We start from the raw sequence: 22,933 nt of genomic DNA, 5'->3' as shown, positions 1-22,933 counted from the left end.
TGCTGGCCTGGACACCAGTGCGTGTTCTGGTTTATTGAAATAATTGTGAGCCTCTTTATTACATAAAAAGGAGGAGTGGGGGTCCTTTGGAAGACCTTGAAATTTATGGAGGCAAAGGAAGAAACAAATGCAGATTCTGCTTTGATTTGGATCTCCAAAACGTCAAGTCGCAGCCTGCAGAGAACTGCAAATTAGAGCTGATCTGTTTTGAGGCAACCCATCGCCTCATGGTTGCAATGACTCTTGCATGACTTGTTCTCGTCTCCTGCTCTTCTCTATGTCAAGCATATGGAAGGGCTCCAGAAGTATCCTCCTCATCTCATACATCACGATGGTGGTCAGCTCCTGCCTGCTCCATGCTTTGACTGCCCCCAGTGTTCACAGGTGGGTTCATATTGATGCCGTGATCTGCAAGTGTCTTCCATCCCATGTCTCATAGCTGTCTGTGTCATAACTAGACCCAGAATGCCTAATTAAGAAGCTCCAGGAAGATATCTGGAATGCAGATGTTGGGGTTAGGTGCTGGGTGCAAGATTTACCACTAAGAAATGCCCATCAGTCCAAATCCAAATATATTGGTTCCTTGAACCATTCCAGGAAGATTTTCTTTCCAGAAGGAGATATTCTTAAGTCTAAAATAACATTATCTAGGAGTATGTGTGCATGCATGCTGGGTCACTTCAGTTGTGTCCGACTCTTTGAGACCATATCTATGATAACCCACCAGGCTCCTTTGTCCCTGCGATTCTCCAGGCAAGAATATTGGAGTAGGTTGTCATTTCCTTCTCCAGGAGATCTTTCCGACTCAGGATCAAACCCATGTCTCCTGCATTGGCAGGCGAGTTCTTTACCACTGAGCCACCAGGGAAGCCCCTGTGTGTGTATATATAGGGTTGACTAAAAAGTTCATTCGGGTTTGTCCATAAGATCTTACAGGAAACCCCAAGTGAACTTTTTGACCAACCGTATATATCTATAGATATAGATATACATATAGATATATCTGAACGTGAGTTCATATTGATAGCTCTGATTTTAATCCAGTAACCCAGGGTTCATTCTAGCATTTTCCTTTTGCTTATTTCTAACTTCTCTCACAGAAAGCTGGCTCTTATCTACCAGTTACTTACCTGTTCAATCTTTCATACCTGTAAAATAGTTTTAGAATTGTTTACCCATACCCATAAGATCAAGATAACCACGATGGTGTGATCACTCACCTAGAGTCAGACATCCTGGAATGTGAAGTCAAGTGGGCCTTAGAAAGCATCACTATGAACAAAGCTAGTGGAGGTGATGGAATTCTAGTTGAGCTATTTCAAATCCTGAAAGATGATGCTGTGAAAGTGCTGCACTCAATATGCCAGCAAATTTGGAAAACTCAGCAGTGGCCACAGGACTGGAAAAGCTCAGTTTTCATTCCAATCCAAAAGAAAAGCAATGCCAAAGAGTGCTCAAACTACTGCACAACTGCACTCATCTCACACGCTAGTAAAGTAATGCTCAAAATTCTCCAAGCCAGGCTTCTGCAATATGTGAACCATAAACTTCCAGATGTTCAAGCTGGTTTTAGAAAAGGCAGAGGAACCAGAGATCCAAATTGCCAACATCCGCTGGATCATGGAAAAAGCAAAAGTGTTCCAGAAAAACACCTATTTCTGCTTTACTGACTATGCCAAAGCCTTTGACTGTGTGGATCACAATAAACTGTGGAAAATTCTGAAAGAGATGGGAATACCAGACCACCTGACCTGCCTCTTGAGAAACCTGTCTGCAGGTCAGGAAGCAACAGTTAGAACTGGACATGGAACAACAGGCTGGTTCCAAATAGGAAAAGGAGTACATCAAGGCTGTATATTGTCACCCTGCTTATTTAACTTCTATGCAGAGTACATCATGAGAAACGCTGGACTGGAAGAAACACAAGCTGGAATCAAGATTGCTGGGAGAAATATCAATAAACTCAGATATGCAGATGACACCACCCTTATGGCAGAAAGTGAAAAGGAACTAAAAAGCCTCTTGATGCAAGTGAAAGAGGAGAGTGAAAAAGTTGGCTTAAAGCTCAACATTCAAAAAACGAAGATCATAGCATCCGGTCCCATCACTTCATGGGAAATAGATGGGGAAACAGTGGAAACAGTGTCAGACTTTATTTTTTTAGGCTCCAAAATCACTGCAGATGGTGATTGCAGCCATGGAATTAAAAGACCCTCCTTGGAAGGAAAGTTATGACCAACCTAGATAGCATATTCAAAAGCAGAGACATTACTTTGCCGACTAAGGTCCGTCTAGTCAAGGCTATGGTTTTTCCTGTGGTCATGTATGGATGTGAGAGTTGGATTGTGAAGAAAGCTGAGCACCGAAGAATTGATGCTTTTGAACTGTGGTGTTGGAGAATACTCTTGAGAGTCCCTTGGATTGCAAGGAGATCCAACCAGTCCATTCTGAAGGAGATCAGCCCTGGGATTTCTTTGGAAGGAATGATGCTAAAGCTGAAACTCCAGTACTTTGGCTACCTCATGCAAAGAGTTGACTCATTGGAAAAGACTCTGATGCTGGGAGGGATTGGGGGCAGGAGGCGAAGGGGACGACAGAGGATGAGATGGCTGGATGGCATCACTGACTTGATGGACATGAGTCTGAGTGAACTCTGGGAGTTGGTGATGGACAGGGAGGCCTGGACTGCTGTGATTCATGGTGTCACGAAGAGTTGGACATGACTGACCAACTGAACTGAACTGAACTGAACCCATGCCCTGTGAAAAACAAATTCACCAGAGACCTGCTCTCTGAAAAACGGAAAGAAAGGACTGCTTGCCAGTTACCCACATTAAAATGGCATGCGAGAAATAAACTTCTATTCTTGAAGTCCATGATTTAGCCTATTGCTGCTGCTGCTGCTAAGTCGCTTCAGTCGTGTCCGACTCTGTGTGACCCCATAGATGGCAGCCCGCCAGGCTCCCTTGTCCCTGGGATTCTCCAGGCAAGAACACTGGAGTGGGTTGCCATTTCCTTCTCCAGATGATTTAGCCTATTAGTTCTAAGGTAATCAAATGGGGAGGCAAGATTTGGAAGCAAGAGTTGGAAGCTTATGTACACACTATAACAATAGAGGGGAGTGTAATATGGCATTCAAGGGTAGTGGAATGGAGTGGAAAAAAGTCAAGGACCACTGCTGGCATATGAGTTTATTTGCCAAGGATTTACTCCTTCCCAGCCCTCAGTGAGGATGAACTGGTATCTCAGTGGGAGGCTAGGGTTTTAGCTTCTTCAGTGATTAGCTGCAAGAGAAAAAGGTTAGATGCTTAGAGGCGCTGGAAATCTGGGAAGCAAGAATTCATTCCCAAGCTTAATATTATTCATCTTCACCAGACCTTGGAACAAGAATACTTCATGTAACAACAGGTATTGTCCACTTCTGATTTGGAGGAGGGGATGGTATTAGTTCCCTGAATAGACGAAGGTAGAAATATGGGACCTGGGTAAGCTAAAATGGTTCATGGTAAATTCTGACTATGGATGCTATGGCTAGAAATCTGGACTGAAAAACAGAAAAACACCAAACTGTTGAAATATAGAATGAAGACATCACAGGCGTTGATTATATATTGAAAGAAACAAAGTGTCCCAAGCTGGTATCTTGGTCTATTTGACAGTGAATTGGCTTCCATGTTTAGTGGACATGGTCTTCTGCTACGTTTGTGCCTGGATTTGGAATACCTCAGCCCTCTGTTTAGGGATAACAGCATCTGAGAAGAAGGTGAGAATCAGTGATCACACATACCTAAGTGTGCATCTCCAAACTCACTGTATTTTCCCAGCAGATGTTTCCACAGTAGGTCCAGCAGCATGTGTGATTTATTTTTACACATCTAAAGTTTTTAGAACACCTGTTCTTACATTCTCGGATGGTTGGATCTCCCCAGCACTCCTGAAGGAACAAATCCCCCCTGAAAATGAGATGAGATGGTAAGACATTGGTGGGGCCATATAGACAAGTGTGGGAAGAGAAGTCCTTCATAAGCTTAACAGTTTATGTTAAGCTAGAGGGGCCCCTCCTAGATCCTGGCCCCAAGTCCCCACTAAAGTATCTATCTTCTAAGAAAAGTCCCCTTCCTTAGCCTCCTCATTGTATTTTCACTGACCCCATCGCATCTTCACTAAACTCTTAGACTTCTCTGCTCCCCACGTCCTATAGCATTGCAGACTTCTGGGCTGTCTTTGAGCATCCTAGAGATAGGACTCCATATACTCCCAGCATTCATTTGCCCTTCTATAAAAGTTACATCTTTATAATGGGAGATCTCAGAGTCTGTGATAACCTCTACCCTTGTTATCACACCCATTTCATAGCATGGGAAACTAGACCAGGGAAAGTAAGAAATAGATTTGCCTTACTTTCTTCCCCTCCTTGCTGACCCTGCCTTTAATGTAACTCAGCCTCAGGACTTCGCTGGTGGTCCAGTGGTTAAGAATCCGCCTTCCAATGCAGGGGACATGAGTTTGATCCCTAGTTGGGGAACTAAGATCCTACATGCTTCAGGGCAACTAAATCTGCATGTCACAACTAGAGAGAGAAAAAAAAAGCATCCTATTAAAAAAATTAAAGTAATTCAGCCTCTCTCCAAATTCTTCTCTCTCTCATCTTATTTTCTTGGCTGCCTCCATTGATTTCATTTTCTCATCATATGGCCCCCAACATTGCTCCACTAAAAACCCATCTCATGTCTCTTTTCCATCTTTTTACATTCTGAAATATCCTACCAATGGGTCAGCTTTAACTCAAGCAGTCTTCCATTGCATTGGACTTCTGAAATATCCTACCCGTAAATTAAGGGTCTGTATCAAGAAATGCCATTTGGTTAACATCAGCGTGCACACAGGACACAGAGCTTCTGGAAGAATGGGAAAATACGGTAGCTCTGTACTGGTGCCCCCTCTCCTGCAAGATAGCCTGACATGGGAAAATATTATATCCTTATAATTTATGGGATGTATCTAAAAGCTGACAGATACTCATTGATACTTTTAAGGTTGGAAGAAGAAACATTGAAGGATCTCAGCTTGGGAGTTTCTTGGATCTCTGTCTATAGAAAAGTATCTATACACAAACGCTCCAACAAGTGGTCCAGGGAAGTGAGTCCTGGGTCAGATGTATCAGGCACGATACTTCTTCATTTGTCCAGAAATAAGTACAGCCCCGTCATGCCCTTTTGATCCTCAATCCAGCCTCATCACCTGCTGCTATGTCTTTCCTTCACTCCTCCCAGCACAGACAGTAGTACCATACAGAGGAATATCATGAGGAGAGGTGTCCAGAACTTCATGATGTTGACAGTATCTATACGTCTGAATAGGTGTTGTCAGGAGTTCTTTCCTTCGCGGTTGCTTCTAGAGATCAAGAGACACAAATAAAGAGAGCTGGAAAGCAAGAGGAAATTCTCATGGAATTTCTTTACGCTCTGTCCTCTATTTATTCTTCTTTGACCTCCACCACCCAACCACAGGTACAAACCAATTCTGGATGTTGACTTTGCTAAAAGATATCTTTCCATCTCAAGTTTCATGCCTTCCTTTTGCAGGAAAACTCCCCCCCCCACCTTTTTTTTAATGTGCTATTTTCCCTTGATTAAAAAATAACTCAAGGGATTCCTGGTAGTCCAGTGGTTACGAATCTGCCTGCCAACACAGGGGACATGGGTTTGATTCCTGCTCCAGGAAGATCCCACAGCTGCAGGGCAATGAAGCCCACGCACCACAACTACTGAGCCACCACTCCAGAGCTTGAGTGCCACAGCTGCTGAAGTCTATGTGCCTAGAGCAAGTGCTCCACAACAAGAGAAGCCACCACAATGAGAAGTCCAGACACCGCAACTAGGGAGAGCCAGCACACAGCAACCAAGACCGAGTGCAGCAAAATAAAGAAATGAATCTTTACAATAATGATAATTCAAATTTAGCTTTCAAAACAAGCTTCATGCCTTCCTTTTGCAGGAAAACCTTTTTTATTTTTTGCATGTGTGTGTTATTTTCCCTTGATTAAAAAAATGACTCAGAGGCTTCCCTAGTGGTCCAGTGGTTAGGAATCTGCCTTCCAATGCAGGAAAATTGGGTTCGATCCCTGGTCAGGAAAGTAACTCACATAGCACAACTCGAGAGCCCATACACTGCAATGAAAGATGAGCGTGCTGCAACTGAGACCCAGCGCCAAATAAACAAATAAAATATTTTTTAAAAGGAAAAAAAAAAAAGAAAGTGAGTGGTGAGGGAAAGATATCACAATAAACCAGCTGGTAAAGAGATGGATTCAGCCAGATCAAGACAACCACAAGTGAGCAACTTCCATCAGTTGGGTGGGGGAAAACTCAAGCCATGGAACCACCCATGACAGAGTCAATTTGAAGCAGCACCAGGTCCCGAAAGTACAAAGTTCAAGAGTGCGACACTATTCTTGCTCCGCCACCTCCAAAATGGCTCTTAGCTACCTGCAGGAGGAGAGAAAGAGCAAGGAAACTGACCACTCTCTTTCTAGGTGTGGAGGGAACAACCATGTTAATTCAAGCTTAGTGTTTCAACTGTGCTTGGGCTTAGACTTTTTTCTAAATTTATTATATTATATTATGAATAATATGTTTTAGCATATAATACACTATTATGTTTTAAATGTAGGCAGTGACTAGAAAAGTCTAGTTCTGTACCCAAGCTCTCATATAGAACCAAGAAATGAAGTAGCTCTTCGGGATATATTTAAATAGGACAAAGGACAAGACTTTCAATATATTACTAGTAACATTCCCAATGAATATTAATGATATGTGTACCAGTAACACAGATCATTAAGATTTTCCCATGGATCATAAGACATCTGAAAATTTGTGACTTCTCTTTCTTCATGGGGAAAAAATGTCTTTGGAAACCTTGCACCTGAAATTCGGTTAAATGCATTTATAGATGTGGAGGTCCTTGGACAAAGGATATTGCCTGTCTCAAACCCTAGATGGGGTTGGTGCCAGTTTTTCCTGTTTTAAGATTAGTTTCTTTTCAAAAACAGACTCACAGACTTAGAGAAGGAACTTATGGTTACCAGGGTGGGGAAGGGTGGTCTGGAGTGATAGCTAGGGAGTTTGGGATTAACAGGTACACACTGCTATATTTAAAGTGGAAGGACTTCCCTGAGGGTCCAGTGTTTAAGATTCTTCAGTTCCAATGCAGAAGGGCACAGGTTGGATCCCCAATTGGGGAACTAAGATCCCATATGCCCCACATGCCTCATGCCATGGCTAAAGATTTTTTTTAATTTTTAAAAATCAAAACTAATAACCAACAAGGACCTACTGTATAGCACAGGGAACTCTGCTCAATATTATGCAACAATAGGAAAAGAATTTGAAAAAGCATTTTTGAAAAATAAAAGAAAAGAGAGGTAGGATGAATTGGGAGATTGGAATTGATAAATGCACAAATGTATATACAGATACATGTGTAAATGTGTAAAACAGATGACTAATGAGAACTTACTGTATAGTACAAGGAACTCTAGTCCGTGCTCTGTGCTGACCTAAATGACCTAAATGGAAAAAAAGCTATACATATAGATATATGTATAGCTGATTTACTTTGTGGAACAGAAGAAAATAACACAACATTGTAAAGCAACTATACCTGAAAATTTTTTAAAATACAATTTAATTTTATCAATAATGGCTGTGGTTTCTCATAGCCTTAAAGAGTTGGACATATAAAAGGAACCTAGAGACACATAACTCTAAAATGTTTAATTATAAAAAATAATGGTTTATTTTACCAACAGGATATACATCCTGTCTTATCAGTAGGAGGGAAATTCTCTCCCACTTGACACCACACTGAAAACTGTCAGTGTGGTATAGACAGTAAATTCCTGTGACTTTCTGGAGTCAGAGATTCAAATTCCTGTGAATTCCCAACCCCAACATGCCTAGTTTATTATAAGCTATGTGTTTGGCTAATCACCTAATTTCTCAAAGACTCAGTTTCCCTGGATATATTATTTTTGGGCTCCAGAATCACTGCAGGTGGTGACTGCAGCCATGAAATAAAAGATGCTTGCTCCTTGGAAGAAAAGCTATGACAAACCTAGACAGCATATTAAAAAGCAGAGACATCACTTTGCTGACAAATGTCTGTATAGTCAAAGCTATGGCTTTTCCAGTAAACAGATGTAAGGGTTGGACCATAAAGAAGGCTGAGCATGGAAAAACTGATGCTTTTGAACTGTGGTGTTGAAGAAGACTTTTGAGAGTCCCTTGGACTGCCAAAGAGATCAAACCAGTTAATCCTAAAGGAAATCAATCCTGAATATTCACTGGAAGGACTGATGCTGAAGTTGAAGCTTCAATAGTTTGGCCACCTGATGCGAAGAGCTGACTCATTGGAAAAGACCCTGATGCTGGGAAAGATCGAAGGCAGGAGGAGAAGGGGATGGCAGAGGGTGAGATGGTTGGATGGCATCACCTACTCAATGGACAGGAGTTTGAGCAAGCTCGGGAGATGGTGAAGGACCAGGAAGCCTGGCATGCTTCCGTGGGGTTGCAAAGAGTCTGACATGACTGAGTGACTGAACAATATGGGGATGATATATCAACATAGCAAATGCTGACAATATGAAGCACTAGCAAAAAATTTTAAGTTTTAAGTTTTAAAAATTAAAAAATAAAGCCTCTTGGCATATGTTACAAATTATAAAATAGGAAAATAGAGAAAATTTGAGGGATTTCCCTGGTGGTCCAGTGGCAGACTTTGCCTTCCAATGCAAGGGGGTTTGGATTCAGTCCCTGGTTGTGGAGCTAGATCCCACAGGCCTTGCAGCCAAAAAATCAAAACATAAATAAAAGAAGCGATACTGTAACAAATTCAATAAAAAGACTTCAAAAAATGGTCCACATCAAAAAAATCTGTTAAAAAATAATAAAATAAAAATTAAGGCACATAGACTGTTAGCTGGGTTGCCTTTAACTTCTAAAAAACTGTTATTTGGAAATGATTTCAAAATTATAAGAGTAAGACTAGTCAAAGAACTTCTACATACTATTTACTCAGATTCACCTATTTCAAGAATTTACCCCTAATTGCTTTCTCTCTCTCTCGCATGTATGTGCGTGTGTATATATATATATATATACATATATATATATATATATATATATATATATATCCCTAAGCCATTTGAGGGTAAGTAGATACATCTTGCTGGGAGGGATTGGGGGCAGGAGAAGGGGACAACAGAGGATGAGATGGCTGGATGGCATCACTAACTCGATGGACATGAGTCTGAGTGAACTCTGGGAGTTGGTGATGGACAGGGGGGCCTGGTGTGCTGTGATTCATGGGGTTGAAAAGAGTCGGACACGACTGAGCGACTGAACTGAACTGAACTGATACATCATGGTTCTTATTTAGGAATAATACTTCAGTGAGTATTAACAATAGGAACATTCTCTTCTGTGATCACAGTACAACTATCACCTTCATTTAACATTTCTAAAATCTTTTTATCAAATCTACCATCAGTATCCCATTGTGTAAATTCACCCAGCAATGCCCTTTGTCTTTTATGAGGTTGAAATTTTTGATGACGCTAGACAATTTTTTCTTTTAATTAAACATTCCTCTTGTGGGGTTTGTTTGCAATTTCTTCATGATTAGGTGCACGTTATACGTTCTCCCTGAGACTACTCTGAAGACAATAATGGCCCATGTATTGCCGACAATACATAGTGTCGTGTGTATTGCAGACAATACATAGTGACTCGGTGTCCATCTGTCTCATCTTTCTCTCACTTTCTCCACTTGAACATCAAGGACGATTGCTTCTTTTCTAAAGGGATAGTGTTGTTTTAATCTGGGAGCATGATTTGGACACAAGCCACAAATGAAAGCATTTTCAGGCTCACATTTCCAGCCCCAAGATTCTGACCTTCACCTACCTCTGAAGCTGTACGAGTTGGAAGTGCCGGTATTTATGGACGGCTGGCTCTTCTTCCTCGTCTCTGCGAACTGCCGAGCCCTTGCACACGGGGAGTCTGATGAGCGGAACGGAGCTCGAAGGTTCAGAATGTAATCATGGTTCTGGTTGTGGCAGATCTGGGAGTTCTGCCAGTAAGTTGGGTACATATAGAACATTGTCCCTAAATTCCTATAAAAAGTACTCAAGGAGTGATTTTTTTTTTTTTTTTTTTTTTGTCTCTTTGTGCTGCAGGCAATACAAGTAAAAGCCAAACACTGGAGAACTGCAGGAGCCTTCCCTCCCCCAACACACACACTTCCTGGATGTCTGGGTGATTGAAGGATCTGCATATCTATTTTTTGCTAACATTTGTGTGATGACTTTTGTAACATCCTATCCATCTCTATGTTAACTTCAACATGGTTAGCGTCAGCCTAACACTACCTGAGCACAATGTCCTGTGGGTTTTGAGCTACTGGAAAAGCAGCTCTGCCAAGAGAGCTTGGAAAGGCCACCTAAACGGAGATTTACAACACAGACTTAACCTGGATTCAAACTCTAGTTCCCACTTACTTTGGGTGAGTCACTAATCCTCTCCATGCATCAATTTCCTCATTGACAAAGTGGATTAATAGCAGTGCCTTCCTCATAGGGTTATTGTGAGGGTTCCATGAATGATGATCTGTTAAGCACTTAGAACCAGTGTCTGAAATACAGGCAGTGATTGTAAGTTAGTTAAATCAACAAATGAGAGTGTTACCCAATGAAGTGTCAAGCATCACCCAGTTTAATACCAAATTTACTGCCTGTCAGATATTTAACATGTATTAGCTAGTACTGTCGATGACCCTATGAGTTTAGTCCTAGCATTCCTATTTTACAAATGCAGAAACTGAGACACAGAGGAGTTAAGCAACTCCTTGAAGTTCTTAAGGGCAGGATATAAATAAATAAATAAGAAAGTAAATAAGTAAATAGATACAGCATAATTGTGGCTATCTAATTTTAGCTGTTTTCAGAAAATCCATACAGATCAATGAGGAGCAAATAAATCACTCCACATATGACCCTCAGCCTAATGAGGAAATAGAGAATGTTATAAATTTCAATTTGTTAGGAGAGAAATAACACCCCAACGTGGCAGATGCAGCGTCGGAGTCCACGTTTGTGCGTGCGTGCTTAGTCACTCAGTCACGTCCAGCTCTTTGTGACCCCATGGACTGTAGCCCACCAGGATCCTCTGTCGATGGGATTTTTCAAGCAAGAATACTGGACTAGGTTGCTATCTCCTTCTCCAGGGGATCTCCCCGACCCAGAGATAGAACCTGTGTCTCTTGTGTCACAGGCGGATTCTTTACCTGCTGAGCCATCAAGGAAGCAGAGACATGAAGACCACAGAGACTGCATGTCTGTAAATGAGGAAAGGGCACCAGGCTTAGGCCAGGACACAGATAAAATAACCCTCAGAAAATGGAAGTCTGAATGCAGATGGAGGAATGCTGAGAAAAAGGCTGACATCTACAATAGATCCCTGGTTCTGAGAAATCAAAAAGAGAGGTGCAAGTGCAAGAAACCTTAAATAGGCAAACACAGGAAGACACCATTTCTCAGAGTGCCAACAGTGACACAGAAAGGGCAGTGCCTCTTGTAGACTTAGAGGCTGTGGGGAAGAATGAAGTTAGAGAGGAAGTCAGTGGGTCCTTAGAGTCCACACACCTGATTATACTGGTGACTCATTTCCTCTGGAATTGATCAAGCTCAGTCTCATTTATACCATTTCCATTTGATAATGAACCGCCTCTATGCACTGCCCACCCCTCCATTTTGAGACTTCATAGATCAGATAACCCCCAAGTTGTGATGGAAATTTCCAGTTGCAGAGTGGTTTGATGTCCCCTGGTTAGACATGGGTCTTTTCCAGGATTTGCTAGCAAGGAAAAAGCTGCTTCAAAAATGGAAACCATCTGGCAACAGAAGAGAAAGTCTGACCTCAACACAGGTGTGTATTCTTTGATTCTCCTGTTGGAACTTGCAAAGAGACCAGTCAGCATCTTAATCAACCACAGACACTTTGTATAATGCATGTGCTAGGGGCTAAGACCCAAGGGGCAGCCAACTTGCAAAGTATCCTGGACCTGTTGCAGAAATATTCCTTAATCTGGATTCCACTCAAAACTAGCAGCCTTGGATTCCCCTGGTGGTCCAGTGGATGAGACTCCGCCTGCCAGTGGGGGGAACATGGGTTCAATCCCCTGTCTGGGAAGGTTCCGCACGCTGCAGAGCAATTAAGCCCGTGTTCTAGAGCCCAAGAGTCACAACTACTGAGCCGGCATGTTGCAAGTACTGAAGCCCATGTGCCTATAACCAGTGCCCTACAACAAGAGAAGTCACTGCAATGAGAAGCCCAAGCACAGTAACAAAGAGTAGCCCCCAGTCGCTGCAACTAGAGAAAGCCCATGTGTGGCTCTGAAGACCCAGTACAACCAAAAATAAAAATCAGTGAATTAATTATTTTAAAAATCTATCAACCTTATGTTCCCCCAGAAAATCAATAAGAGCAGAGTGCCCCCAAAGTGGTCTTTATTGTCTCCAAAATCCAAAGAGCTCCACCAAGGGAATTCCCTGGTGGCCCAATAGTTAGGACTCGGTACTTTGATTGTTGTGGTCTGGGTTCAGTCCCTAGTTAGGGAACTAAGATCCTGCAAGCTGTGTGTCATGGCCAAAAAACAAAACAACGACAACAAAGCAAAGAGCCCCACCACGTACTGTGTCTTTCTTCACGGTGGGCAGCAGAAGGTGCAGCAGCTTGTCTGCTGCCTCCGAGGGTCTTTCCTATACGCCTGGACAACTGGATCTCTGGAAATGTTACCAGCAGGGCAAGTCCTGGACTATCGTCAGGTGTCAGACTACTGTCAGTCTGGACTATTGCCCCACCCTCTGGCATGCAAGTGCTAAAGCACATAGGATGCCTGCTATTTCCACTCTCTACGGCCGGTGAGCAGAGTGTCACAGGTATGATGAAGCTGGCGTGATGGTTCGCGGAATACCAAGGGATCAAAGTCTCTTCAGACTATGAAGTCAAAAGCCCGAAGAGATGAATTAGTCCTGGAGTAAGACACCGAGGGTCTATTGCTAGGTCTGTACACGGGAGAAAGCTACTTCCGATTATCTTGGTTGATAGGAACGAGAGGTAAAAATTTGTTAGGAGAAGACTTGAACTTGAGAGGAGAACAAATCATGCAATAAATGAATATACAGAGAGACAGACAGGCAAATAGATAAATGAATGAATGAATGAATGAGGCACAGCAACCAGGAGCCCATGTGTTTGTCACAAACAGATCAGTCCTGATCTGCGATTTTCTGTAGGCAGGGACTTGACATTTTGGAGACCCACATCATGGCGAAGTCTGCACTTGTTTCCTCCTTTGTCTCCATAGATTTCAAGGTCTTCCAAGGGATCCCCTACTCCTCCCTTTTATGTAATAAAGAGGCCATTGTTTATTCTAATAAGAACAGAACATGAAGTGGTATCCAGGCAAGCACTCCTCCTGGCCATAGCATTCTAGATGTAGCCTCTGAGTTCTCTAGAGCAGGGTGGACTGTCCAGAGAGGGTCAGGGTACCAGTTACCACAAGGGAGAAGGGCAGCTGCTTCTAGTAAAATTCATGGTCCACAGTGTTCACCAGTGGCAAGGAATAGGTCAGCCTGGTACCTAAGATATGCCCATGAAGTAAGACACAGTGGACTTGGACATGGGAGGAGATTCACAATATGGCTCTCTGGAAGGTGATTTTGCCTCTCTTAACTGTCTGTCCCAGGGTGTTTGAGGGGATAGCCAAGCATTGGGAAAGTGCTTGTAGAGTGAGGTTATCTGAGGAAGTACCACATAAGAGCTCCTTAGAGCATGCCCTTAGCACCCAACTACCTCCAATGATGTCTGAGTTGATAGTGGATCATGATCTCTTTCCTAAAGCCCCCTTGTCTGAGAGCAGCTCTTAGCAAAAGTGGAGGAGACCCTGCAGTACCAGAAGCCCTGTGATGCTCCTGAGATGGGTCGGAGGCTCTGGGCCGATGGAGGCATGGCGCGTCTCCTTCACTGATGCTCAGCAGGAACCACTGGCCTGCAGCATAGCACCACATCCCCGCCTCCAGCAGGGTCTGCCCTCCCGAGTTCCTCACAATTGACCCCATGTTCCAGCTGGACACATGTGCTTGGGTCTCTGGACTTAGTCCCAGGACCACATCAGAGAAGTGGTGATTGTACAGAGTAGTAGGGACTCTGGAACCCAGGGATGAATTTCTACTGACTCACCATGAAAGCAGGGGCAAGACCCAAGGCATCCTGGGCCGATTAATCCTAGCCACATCAGCCTGAACCAAATGTTCCTCCCTCTGGTTTAAAAAAAGAAGAAAGATGAGGCCATAAGGAAAGGTTGGGACCGCGCAGTTAAAGGAAGGGCCTGGAGTCTCAGGGGTCACAGGCCGGGCCCCATTCCATGAGCAGCCTGTTGGTGGTGCTGGAGTGGGGACAGCACAGGACTCACTCTCCGCGGACCGTCCCACTGGGATGCGGAGAGGGGAGCACAGAGGAAACCTCCTCCAAGCAGACCACGACTTCTCCCTCTCCTTTGACCTTGGACATGTCATCTCACTTCCTTGGGATTCACTTTCTTTGTTGCAAAGAGACAGTGGCCTGAACCTCTCAAGGACAATGAGCAGGATGGGATAGGGGTGGACCAAGTTTAGGAAGGGTCCTTCTTGGGGGCCTCCCCTTCTGTGCCGCAGGGTCCAGCCTCCCGGCATCTCATGTTGAACTTGGCCCTTTGTGGCTCCTGGTGAGGCACGTTCTCCTGAGGACCAGGAGGTGCCGCACAGGAGCAGGTCCTCTCCCGGGAGTCCTGGTTCAGTGAGCAGAGGAACAGGGGGGCTGGGCTCTCAGGGGCCTGGCAGGGAGGCAGGAGGGAGGTGGGGAGGGGGAGCAGAGAAGCTTGACATGGGGAGAGATCAGAGACCCGGACCCAGAAAGGCGGGGGCCCTCTGGGGTCTGTGCCAGCTTCTCCGTGATCACAGGCACTGGGAGTGAACTAGGCAGGCCCTTCCACATTTGTTCTGGTTTATTTGACAGGGCCAGGTTGTTCAGATACTGGCTGGACAGAGTGGCGCTCCTGTTGACATCCTTGTGTCCAGGGTCAGGTCCTTATCTTCAGCCGCAGACACAGTGTCTTCGGAGATGGTTGGGGGGTCAGGATGCACGGCCCCAGGCTCTCTGACTCACAGGACGTTCATGCAAATGTTCCCGCAGAAGGTTGAACAGCATATGGTATTTGCTTGACATTCTCGGTGATCTGTGCAGGGGACTGTGCACAGATATATTTTGGGTCTTTTCTCACACTGCTTGATTTCTGGGGGTCTCTGCTTTCCTGAAACAGAGCAGAGGAAAGGTCAGTGGAACCAGGCCCCTGAGAATACCTCTCTAAAGCTTAAAACCTCCTCCAAGACCCCAGACACAGGCCCACTCATGACTCTTGGACTTTTCAGGAAACTCACCTCCGCCCTTCACCAGACCCTGGTGATGGGTAGTATCTTAAATCCCACTCCTCCTACTCTTCCCCAGCAGACCTCGATGCCTGGACTTCCTGGACTCTCTCCATAATCCTGCAACAGGACTGTGTCTCCCATATTAATCATGGCCTTGGCCAAATCACCTCCATGGAACCTGCACCCGATCCCTGCTGCTGCTGCTGCTAAGTCACTTCAGTTGTGTCCGACTCTGTGTGACCCCATAGACGGCAGACCACCAGGCTCCCCCGTCCCTGGGATTCTCCAGGCAAGAACACTGGAGTGGGTTGCCATTTCCTCCAATGCATGAAAGTCAAAAGTGAAAGTGAAGTCGCTCAGTCATGTCTGACTCTTAGCGACCCCATGGACTGCAGCCTACCAGGCTCCTCCATCCATGAGATTTTCTAGGCGAGAGTACTGGAGTGGGGTGCCATTGCCTTCTCTGCACCCAATCCCTGAGAACTCCACAAAGGCCAGGATGACCTGCTAACTCTCCCCTACTCGCCACAATCACGGGGACCAGAGAGGAAGATGAACTTGCCCCTTCATCATCTCTCTCCTCTCAGGCTGCCACTATCTGCACCATCCCTGCCGCTTCCCAGCAAAATAGCACCCTCAGTGTTTCCCTTCCACTCTCACCATCCTGCTGCCTCTGAGATAAAGTTACCTTGACCCTTGCACCCCCAATCTTGCTCTCCCATGTACTTTCATGCTACCCCTACTCCCCTGAATGTCTCGGAGTGTTTACCTGTCACCTGTGTGCATAAACCAAAGAATAGCTGTTTGTTTTCCCACCTGATTCTCGCTCAGGTGTATCTTTCCCTGTTGTAGGTACCACGTTGTCTCTGGATTTGGGGGCTGGGGAATGAAAAGATGCAGTTTCCCCCTCCACCCCCCTCACTCTTCCCAGAGCCAGATAAAGAGGCTGGAGGACCGTGGTTTGGGAAGAACCAGAGTCTTCATAGTGCTGTGGTCCGAATAGGAGGTGCTGGAAAGTTTGAACTCTCGGGTCCTCCTTAGACTGGACGTGTCATCCCTCCCGCCCCCTCCGGGCCCCCGCCCCGCCCCCTCTCCCACCCCTTCCCCCCTCCCGCCCCCCGCCCCCCCCCCCCCCCCCGCCCCCCCCCCCCCAGCCCCCCCCCCCCCCAGCCCCCCCCCCCCCCGCCCCCCCCGCCCCCCCCCCCCCCGCCCCCCCCCCCCCCGCCCCCCCCGCCCCCTCTCCCGCCCCCTCCCTCCACCTACGGTTCGTCTTCTGGCCGTGCTGCCCGCCCCGGGCCTGCAGCAGCAGAACGCAGAGGAGCAGGAGGGCCAGCAGAGCCTGGGCTCTCATGGCTGGCAGCGTGGCGAGCGCTCCGTCTGGCCCGGACGCCCCTGGAGAGCTGCGTGGGGAGACGGAAGGGAGGAAGGAAGCTGGTCCTGGGCTCCTCGCTGCCTCTCCTGGCCAAGCCGGGGCAGAGCAAGGAGTGCTTGTCTCCTCACCTGGCCTGCCCCTCACCAGGGCCCACTCCTGAGACCCTGGGGCTCCCACAGGGCCGGTCCTCCTCTCACAGCTAATCTTCCTCTTCTGTGAACAGATTTTTTTTTTTTTCTGGAAGATGTAACTATTTCTATTTTCTAATTACAAAATAATTTATAAGAAAAGAGACAAAGAGTTAAAAAAGATGATCATCTCACTGCCTGGAATTAACATGGGCCCTGTTATACTGTCTTTCTAGTTTCTTTGCATATTTACTATGTACAATTCTTTGTCTTCTCACATTTTGAATCGCCCAGCTTTTGTTACCCATCCTCTCCACTCTCAATGAATATTGTAAATATTTTACAAAATGTGATTTCTCATAATTGCGCAGCCCTCACTTAACATAAATGCCTATTGTCAAGCATCTGTATTACATTAATTACTGAATATCTAGACAATATCCTGTTGAACATTTTTATTCAGAAATCCTTTTTTTCTTTTTCTTTTAAAGTAAAGCAGCTGGAATTTGTGGGTGAGAAAGTGAGTAGGTACATAGTGTTCTTCCTGGCTTAGCAGGAGACACTTCTTACATCAAAGAAAATCCAGGACTTCTGGATGGGTGAATATCAAAGATGCTGCGATGTGACCAGTATGTTCCTGAGTGGGAATGAAAGATGGGCTGCAACCAAAATCACCTTTAAGTTCCCGGCCTTTGAACTGACTTTTTCTCCTCTTCTGCCCCCTGTTCCAGACTATAGGCCCCTGCCCTCTCCTGCCCCCCGCCTCCCGCAAACTCTCCCAGTAGGAAGAAGCCAGATAAAAAAACTCAGCCTGTTACTGCAGACACTCCACTCAGATACCTTCAGAGGTAGGTGGAGGTAAGGGTTTTGAGGCGTGAGCTTTTATTTGTGGCTTGCTCAGGTGAGTTTCCTGCCCAGTGATGTCAACATTCTTCCTGTTAAATGGGGATTACTGCCTGAGGTACGAATAAGAAAGTTGATAGAGAGGGCATGGGAACTGTTTGATGTGCTCTCGGTAAAAGGAGCAGAGAGTAAACAACATGACGATATTCCTGACTAGAAAGCCCCTGTTTTCTCCTTTAACATCTAGAAAGCCCAGGACCCTGAATCTGGGGGAGGGGGCAGTAGTTTTGTGTCTTTGTGATGCCTAGAGACCATTTCATTGCCATACATCCTGTGTCATGGACAAAAGATTCACCCAGACCTCTGTATGTGAGTGGTACACAGCCTGGGTGGGATGATACTTTTCCTCCCTGGGATCATTTCGTACACCTGAGGTGTGCAAAGAAGGGAACTGGGGCAACCCCAGGATCCTGAACAAGCCCTCTAGGGACAAGTGAGAAACTCAGAGAACAGGACGAAGAACGGGGCTTCTCAAATGAGCAGATCTCAAAGCTCTGGCAAACTTGCGTCTAGAACGCTATTTTTGAATACAAATAAACAGCTTCATTGAACCTATTGCTTTGAATTTATTGTGTCTGTCTTCCTCCTTCTGTGTGCAAAAGGCGGGGGTGTCAAGAATTCAGAGGTCGGTCCCAATCCATGCCCAACTCCACCCAGTTCTCTTATGCCTCACCCCTGCCTATAAGTGGTTAACAGAGCATCCTCATTACATACCTGTCTTGCTATGTGCTGCTGCCTTTGGAGGATCAGAAGAACACTGAGCCCGGACCAAGGACTGGGAATCTTACCACTCTCAGCTGGCTTTCCAGTGCACAAAAAATGTGAGTGATTTACAGGATTTCTGGAAGCCCACTGTGCTCTAAGAGAGTGCTCCTTTGGCTTGGAGCTTCACCAGTTAAGTTGTATCCTTTGGTATAAATATTGCCCAATGTGGCAGGAGGTGAACTTCACAATTTGCCCTCCCCATGCCCTGCTGAAGCAGGCTGGCAAGAATGTGGGTTCTGAATGGACATGGTTGGAGAGCAGATATAAGCATCTGAGTGGAAGCCCCCAGACATCTGATCTTTTACCTTTTCAGTTTTTTGATTCTGCCATGGGGCATGTGGGATCTTAGTTCCCCAACCAGGATTGAACCCATGCTCCCTGCAGTGTAAGCACAGTGCCTTAACCCCTGGACCGCCAAGGAAGTAGCTTTTTTTTTGTCTTTTAAGGGCTTTTTCTCTCCTCTTCTTTCATTAATCTCCTTCTCTTACTGTCTCTCATCTCCTAAATCCAATTTGCCTCTAAGTCAATGCATCTAGGGATTCACATGCCTAAAATGTGCATTTTTGCAACTTCCAAATTTCACGTATTCTGAGTGGACAATGAGTTTTCAAAGATCCCTTTGAAAAATTCCACACCTTTTAAATAATCTCTAGTACTAGCCTTGCTTTTAAGCAAAGGCATGTTTTTTCATTCCGAGGAGAGTGGTTTCATAGAATTTTCTGTGATGATGGAGACATTCTACATCTCACCTATCCAATAGAATAGCCACTAGCTTCATGTGGATATTGAAGCCTGAAATGCCTGGAAACTAAACTTAAGTTTAATTTTTAATTGAAGTATAGTTGATTGATGACAGTGTGTTAGTTTCAGGTGTACAGCATAGTTTTGTGTTTTTTTTTTAAGGTTATATTCCATCAAGATACTGGGTATAATTCCCTGAGCTACACAGTAAAATTTTGTTGTTTATCTTGCACTTTAAGTTAATTAATTTATATAGTCATAGGTCCCAGTGGCCACCATATCGGACAGTGTAGTCTTCTGCTGGATTGAAAAATTTCTAAACAAAGACTTTCAGGGAGAAAAACAACCTCTACCTTGTTACTATGTTATTCGTGATATCAGAATTTTACCCTTTTCTTAGATTCTTTTATTTTTCTTCCTGTTTGGTTTTAAGCGAGCAAGACAGCAGATAAAGGATGAAGGAAGCAGATGGGAGAGGGCGGGGACTTCTAATTAAGTCTCCTCCCCCCATGTCCAATTTCCCCCACCCCTCAGCTGCCAGGTGTCAGCAGGCTATCTCATCATTTTTCTGCTGCTTTGTTTTCTCCTGAGTGCTTACTATCAAATATGTATTTGCTTATTCTCTTGCTTAACTAGAATGGCAACTCTACAAATGTATGGATTTTTGCCTGTTTTCTTCACGACATGGGGAATGATCGTAATATTTATCTTTGTATTGTTGGCATGACTTGCGTGATGTGATCATATTATTTTTGTCTCCCCCTGTTCTGTTCGATTTTATTCAGAATCTATTTATTCAGAATAGATTTTATTCTATTCAGGAAACAGCTAGTTTTTTCCTTGCTTCTTCAGGAAAACTTTGGTACCTTCCCATAACTTCTGTGACTTTAGTCACAAAACATTTTCTCAACCTAATCATTAAAATGTACAGGCCCACAAAATTAGCCACAACTTCCTAAACTGTTTAGAACTGTGGATCCTCCTTTTTCTCAGAGGCTCCAGCTGTGGAAGAGGATGTGGCCAACATCTTTCTCTTGGGTTCTCTGTGATTCTGTTCCTCCACCCCCAACTGTTTTAAGAAAGTTTCTGGCCCCTGAGTAGTAGAGGGAGGAAGGACCACTAAGAGAGACTGGGAAAGTTCTTACACAGTAGACGTGATCACTGGCTGGCATTGGGCTTTTGGTCCTCTCTTATGGGTGATTTCAAGAGTTCATTGGAGACACAAAATGGCATCAGGCCATTTACAATTCAGCTACTTCTCAAACTGTAGCCCTCTTCTCTGCTACCACAGGTCACTTTAGACACACTCCTTACCCTTCAGAGTCTTCAGCCATGACTGGAACGCAAGTCTACAGTGTCCCCGTAAACGTTGGGGGACATACTGGAGACTCTGAGTAGCATCCGCAGAGCTTATGCTCCCAACTTGGAATTAGAAGACAGCATGTCTACTTCTCTGGGCAAAGCTTTTGACCAGTCTCCTGCAACATCCTCTAACTCCTTCAACTTTGGATCATCTATGCAGATGAAAAAAATTTTTTTTTCAGTTTTTAACAATTTTATTAATTTTTATTGGAGTATAGTTGCTTCACAATGTTGTGTGAAAGTCTTGCTTCTAAGTTTGGTCAGCAACTTTTCTCAAGTCCTGCTGAGTCATCTATCTCATCCACTTTGTCTTAAGGTCTCAACTAAAACTTCCGCTATATCATACTGTTACCTGTGTTCTTAACAGATCAGACTATTTCAAGTGTTCTACTTTTCCAATTTCATAACATAATGGTCACAACATAAAAGCATAGACATTATACAGTTATCTCTGGGTGGCAGAATAATGGATAACACCCATTTCCTCTTTAAAAAAACAAAAAATTAGCTGTGCTGGGTCTTCGTTGCTGTGCAGGCTTGTTTCGGTGAGTGGGGGCTACTCTCTAGGTGTACTGCATGAACTTCTCATTCCAGTGGCTTCTCTTGTTGCTGAGCACAGGCTCTAGAGTATTCAGGCTTCAGTAGTGGCAGCATGTGGGCTTAGGAGTTTCAGCTCCTGGGCTCCAGAGCACAAACAGTTGTGGCATACATGCTTAGTTGCTCCGGGGCCCATGGGGTCTTCCCAGACCAGAGATCAAACTCGTGTCTCCCGCATTGGTAGGTGGATTGTTTACCACTGAGCCACCAGGGAAGCTCTCCTGTTTGCATTTTTTTGTTTTAACAATACAACCTGAAGATAAATTGCTTTTTGATCAGAAAAAAACAATGCATGAAAAAAAAAAGGTAATTTCATAAAGTAAGGGGTAGCTAATGTGAATGGGGAAGAAGTCCAGGGAAGCCATTGGCTAGTTTGCTGTTGGGTGCCAGTGGGTGGAAAGGAAAAATAAGAGAAGAACAGCACAATATTCACGAGCATTTTCTCTTTCTTTCCTACCCTGTCCCCTTAATTCCTGTCTGTCTCTAGTAGCATCGGGAAAAGACCTGCTTTCTGCCAAAGCCTAATCCATACACACGTAGAAACGACCATGAAGCCCTGGATTCTCCTACTCACGCTTCTCACCTATGAGCTTGTGATGTTTCTGCCCGTGCTGGGAGGCCTCAAGAACAAACTTGTCTGTAGGTGGTGTGGCCAGGGAGGAGGGTGCTTTGCCCAGGCCTGGGGTGTCTGGTATAACAGATTCAGGGCCCATGTTTCTAGGATCACCCTTTAAATGAACAGAGTCCTCCTTCAAGCAAGAGGTGTCCAAGAAAGATTAGGTTGGCTGCTCCCAAACTGGCATCTTCTCAAGCTTCCTTTCCCAGCTCTGAAAGCCTTAGTGGGTACATGGAAAGGGAATGTGGCTTTTGCCCACATTCCATAACCTAGCAGGATACAATAGTAGCCAATGTCAGACCACCTTGGATGGAGAAAAGACCAACACAGAGTTTTCCTCTGAGCCCACAGTTTTCCAGTCTGAAAACTGGGTATGGAAATTGGAGCTAGAGACTATTGCAGACCTTGCAATCTAAAGTTATATGGGAATTGACTTGGTGAAGTGGTGTCATCTGTGTTGGGGTTGTCTGAGGCCCCATCTTTAGGCAACCTGGACAGAACCCGAAGCCCTGCAATGCTGTGGGAACATGTGGTAAGAGGGAAGTCATGCCATATAAGGATGGTCTTCTGTAAAAAGCCATGGGCTAGGATTCACAGAGGGATTCTCTTCAAAGGCAGAGAAATACTCTGTGGCTTAGAGCTCAGGGATTTTTCAACTTGAGAAAGGGTTTCTTGTCCAAGTGGTGGGTGGATAGACACTGCCAACTTCTACCCTCTTGATTCCAGATGGACTAAAAGACACTGATCAATGCTGGGTACAGCCTCCATCATTAAGGTATTGTGTAAAAAGATGCACTAAATTAAGGGAATGTTCCTTTCCAAATCACACATGCTGCTGGACCTACTGTGGAAACATCTGCATGAATGATGAGTGAGTTGCTTGGGGTGGGAAGGTTGGCCTGGGGATGCCTCCTTAACTG

At 44.8% G+C, this 22,933-nt stretch overlaps 3 protein-coding genes across 3 annotated transcripts; 1 reads left to right on the top strand and 2 right to left on the bottom strand.

The window, feature by feature from the left end:
- Nucleotides 3,246–10,164, bottom strand: WFDC11 (WAP four-disulfide core domain 11). The gene is made up of 4 exons (XM_005688603.3): nucleotides 9,969–10,164; nucleotides 5,242–5,344; nucleotides 3,812–3,953; nucleotides 3,246–3,284 (listed from the first exon to the last, which is right to left on the bottom strand). The coding sequence occupies exons 1-4, from the start codon at nucleotides 10,162–10,164 to the stop codon at nucleotides 3,246–3,248; spliced, it is 480 nt and encodes a 159-aa protein (XP_005688660.3).
- LOC102177904 (WAP four-disulfide core domain protein 10A) lies at nucleotides 15,094–16,939 on the bottom strand. Its single transcript, XM_005688602.3, has 2 exons — nucleotides 16,793–16,939; nucleotides 15,094–15,411 (listed from the first exon to the last, which is right to left on the bottom strand). Exons 1-2 carry the CDS (start codon nucleotides 16,878–16,880, stop codon nucleotides 15,263–15,265), a joined length of 237 nt encoding a protein of 78 aa, XP_005688659.1. The 5' UTR covers nucleotides 16,881–16,939; the 3' UTR covers nucleotides 15,094–15,262.
- Nucleotides 21,946–22,888, top strand: WFDC9 (WAP four-disulfide core domain 9). The gene is made up of 2 exons (XM_005688717.1): nucleotides 21,946–22,036; nucleotides 22,740–22,888. The coding sequence occupies exons 1-2, from the start codon at nucleotides 21,946–21,948 to the stop codon at nucleotides 22,886–22,888; spliced, it is 240 nt and encodes a 79-aa protein (XP_005688774.1).

This window comes from Capra hircus, chromosome 13, assembly GCF_001704415.2.
Source record: "Capra hircus breed San Clemente chromosome 13, ASM170441v1, whole genome shotgun sequence".
NCBI classification, from domain to species: domain Eukaryota; kingdom Metazoa; phylum Chordata; class Mammalia; order Artiodactyla; family Bovidae; genus Capra; species Capra hircus.
Note: the sequence above shows the minus strand (reverse complement) of the source record. Positions and strands in the feature narration are given on the sequence as shown.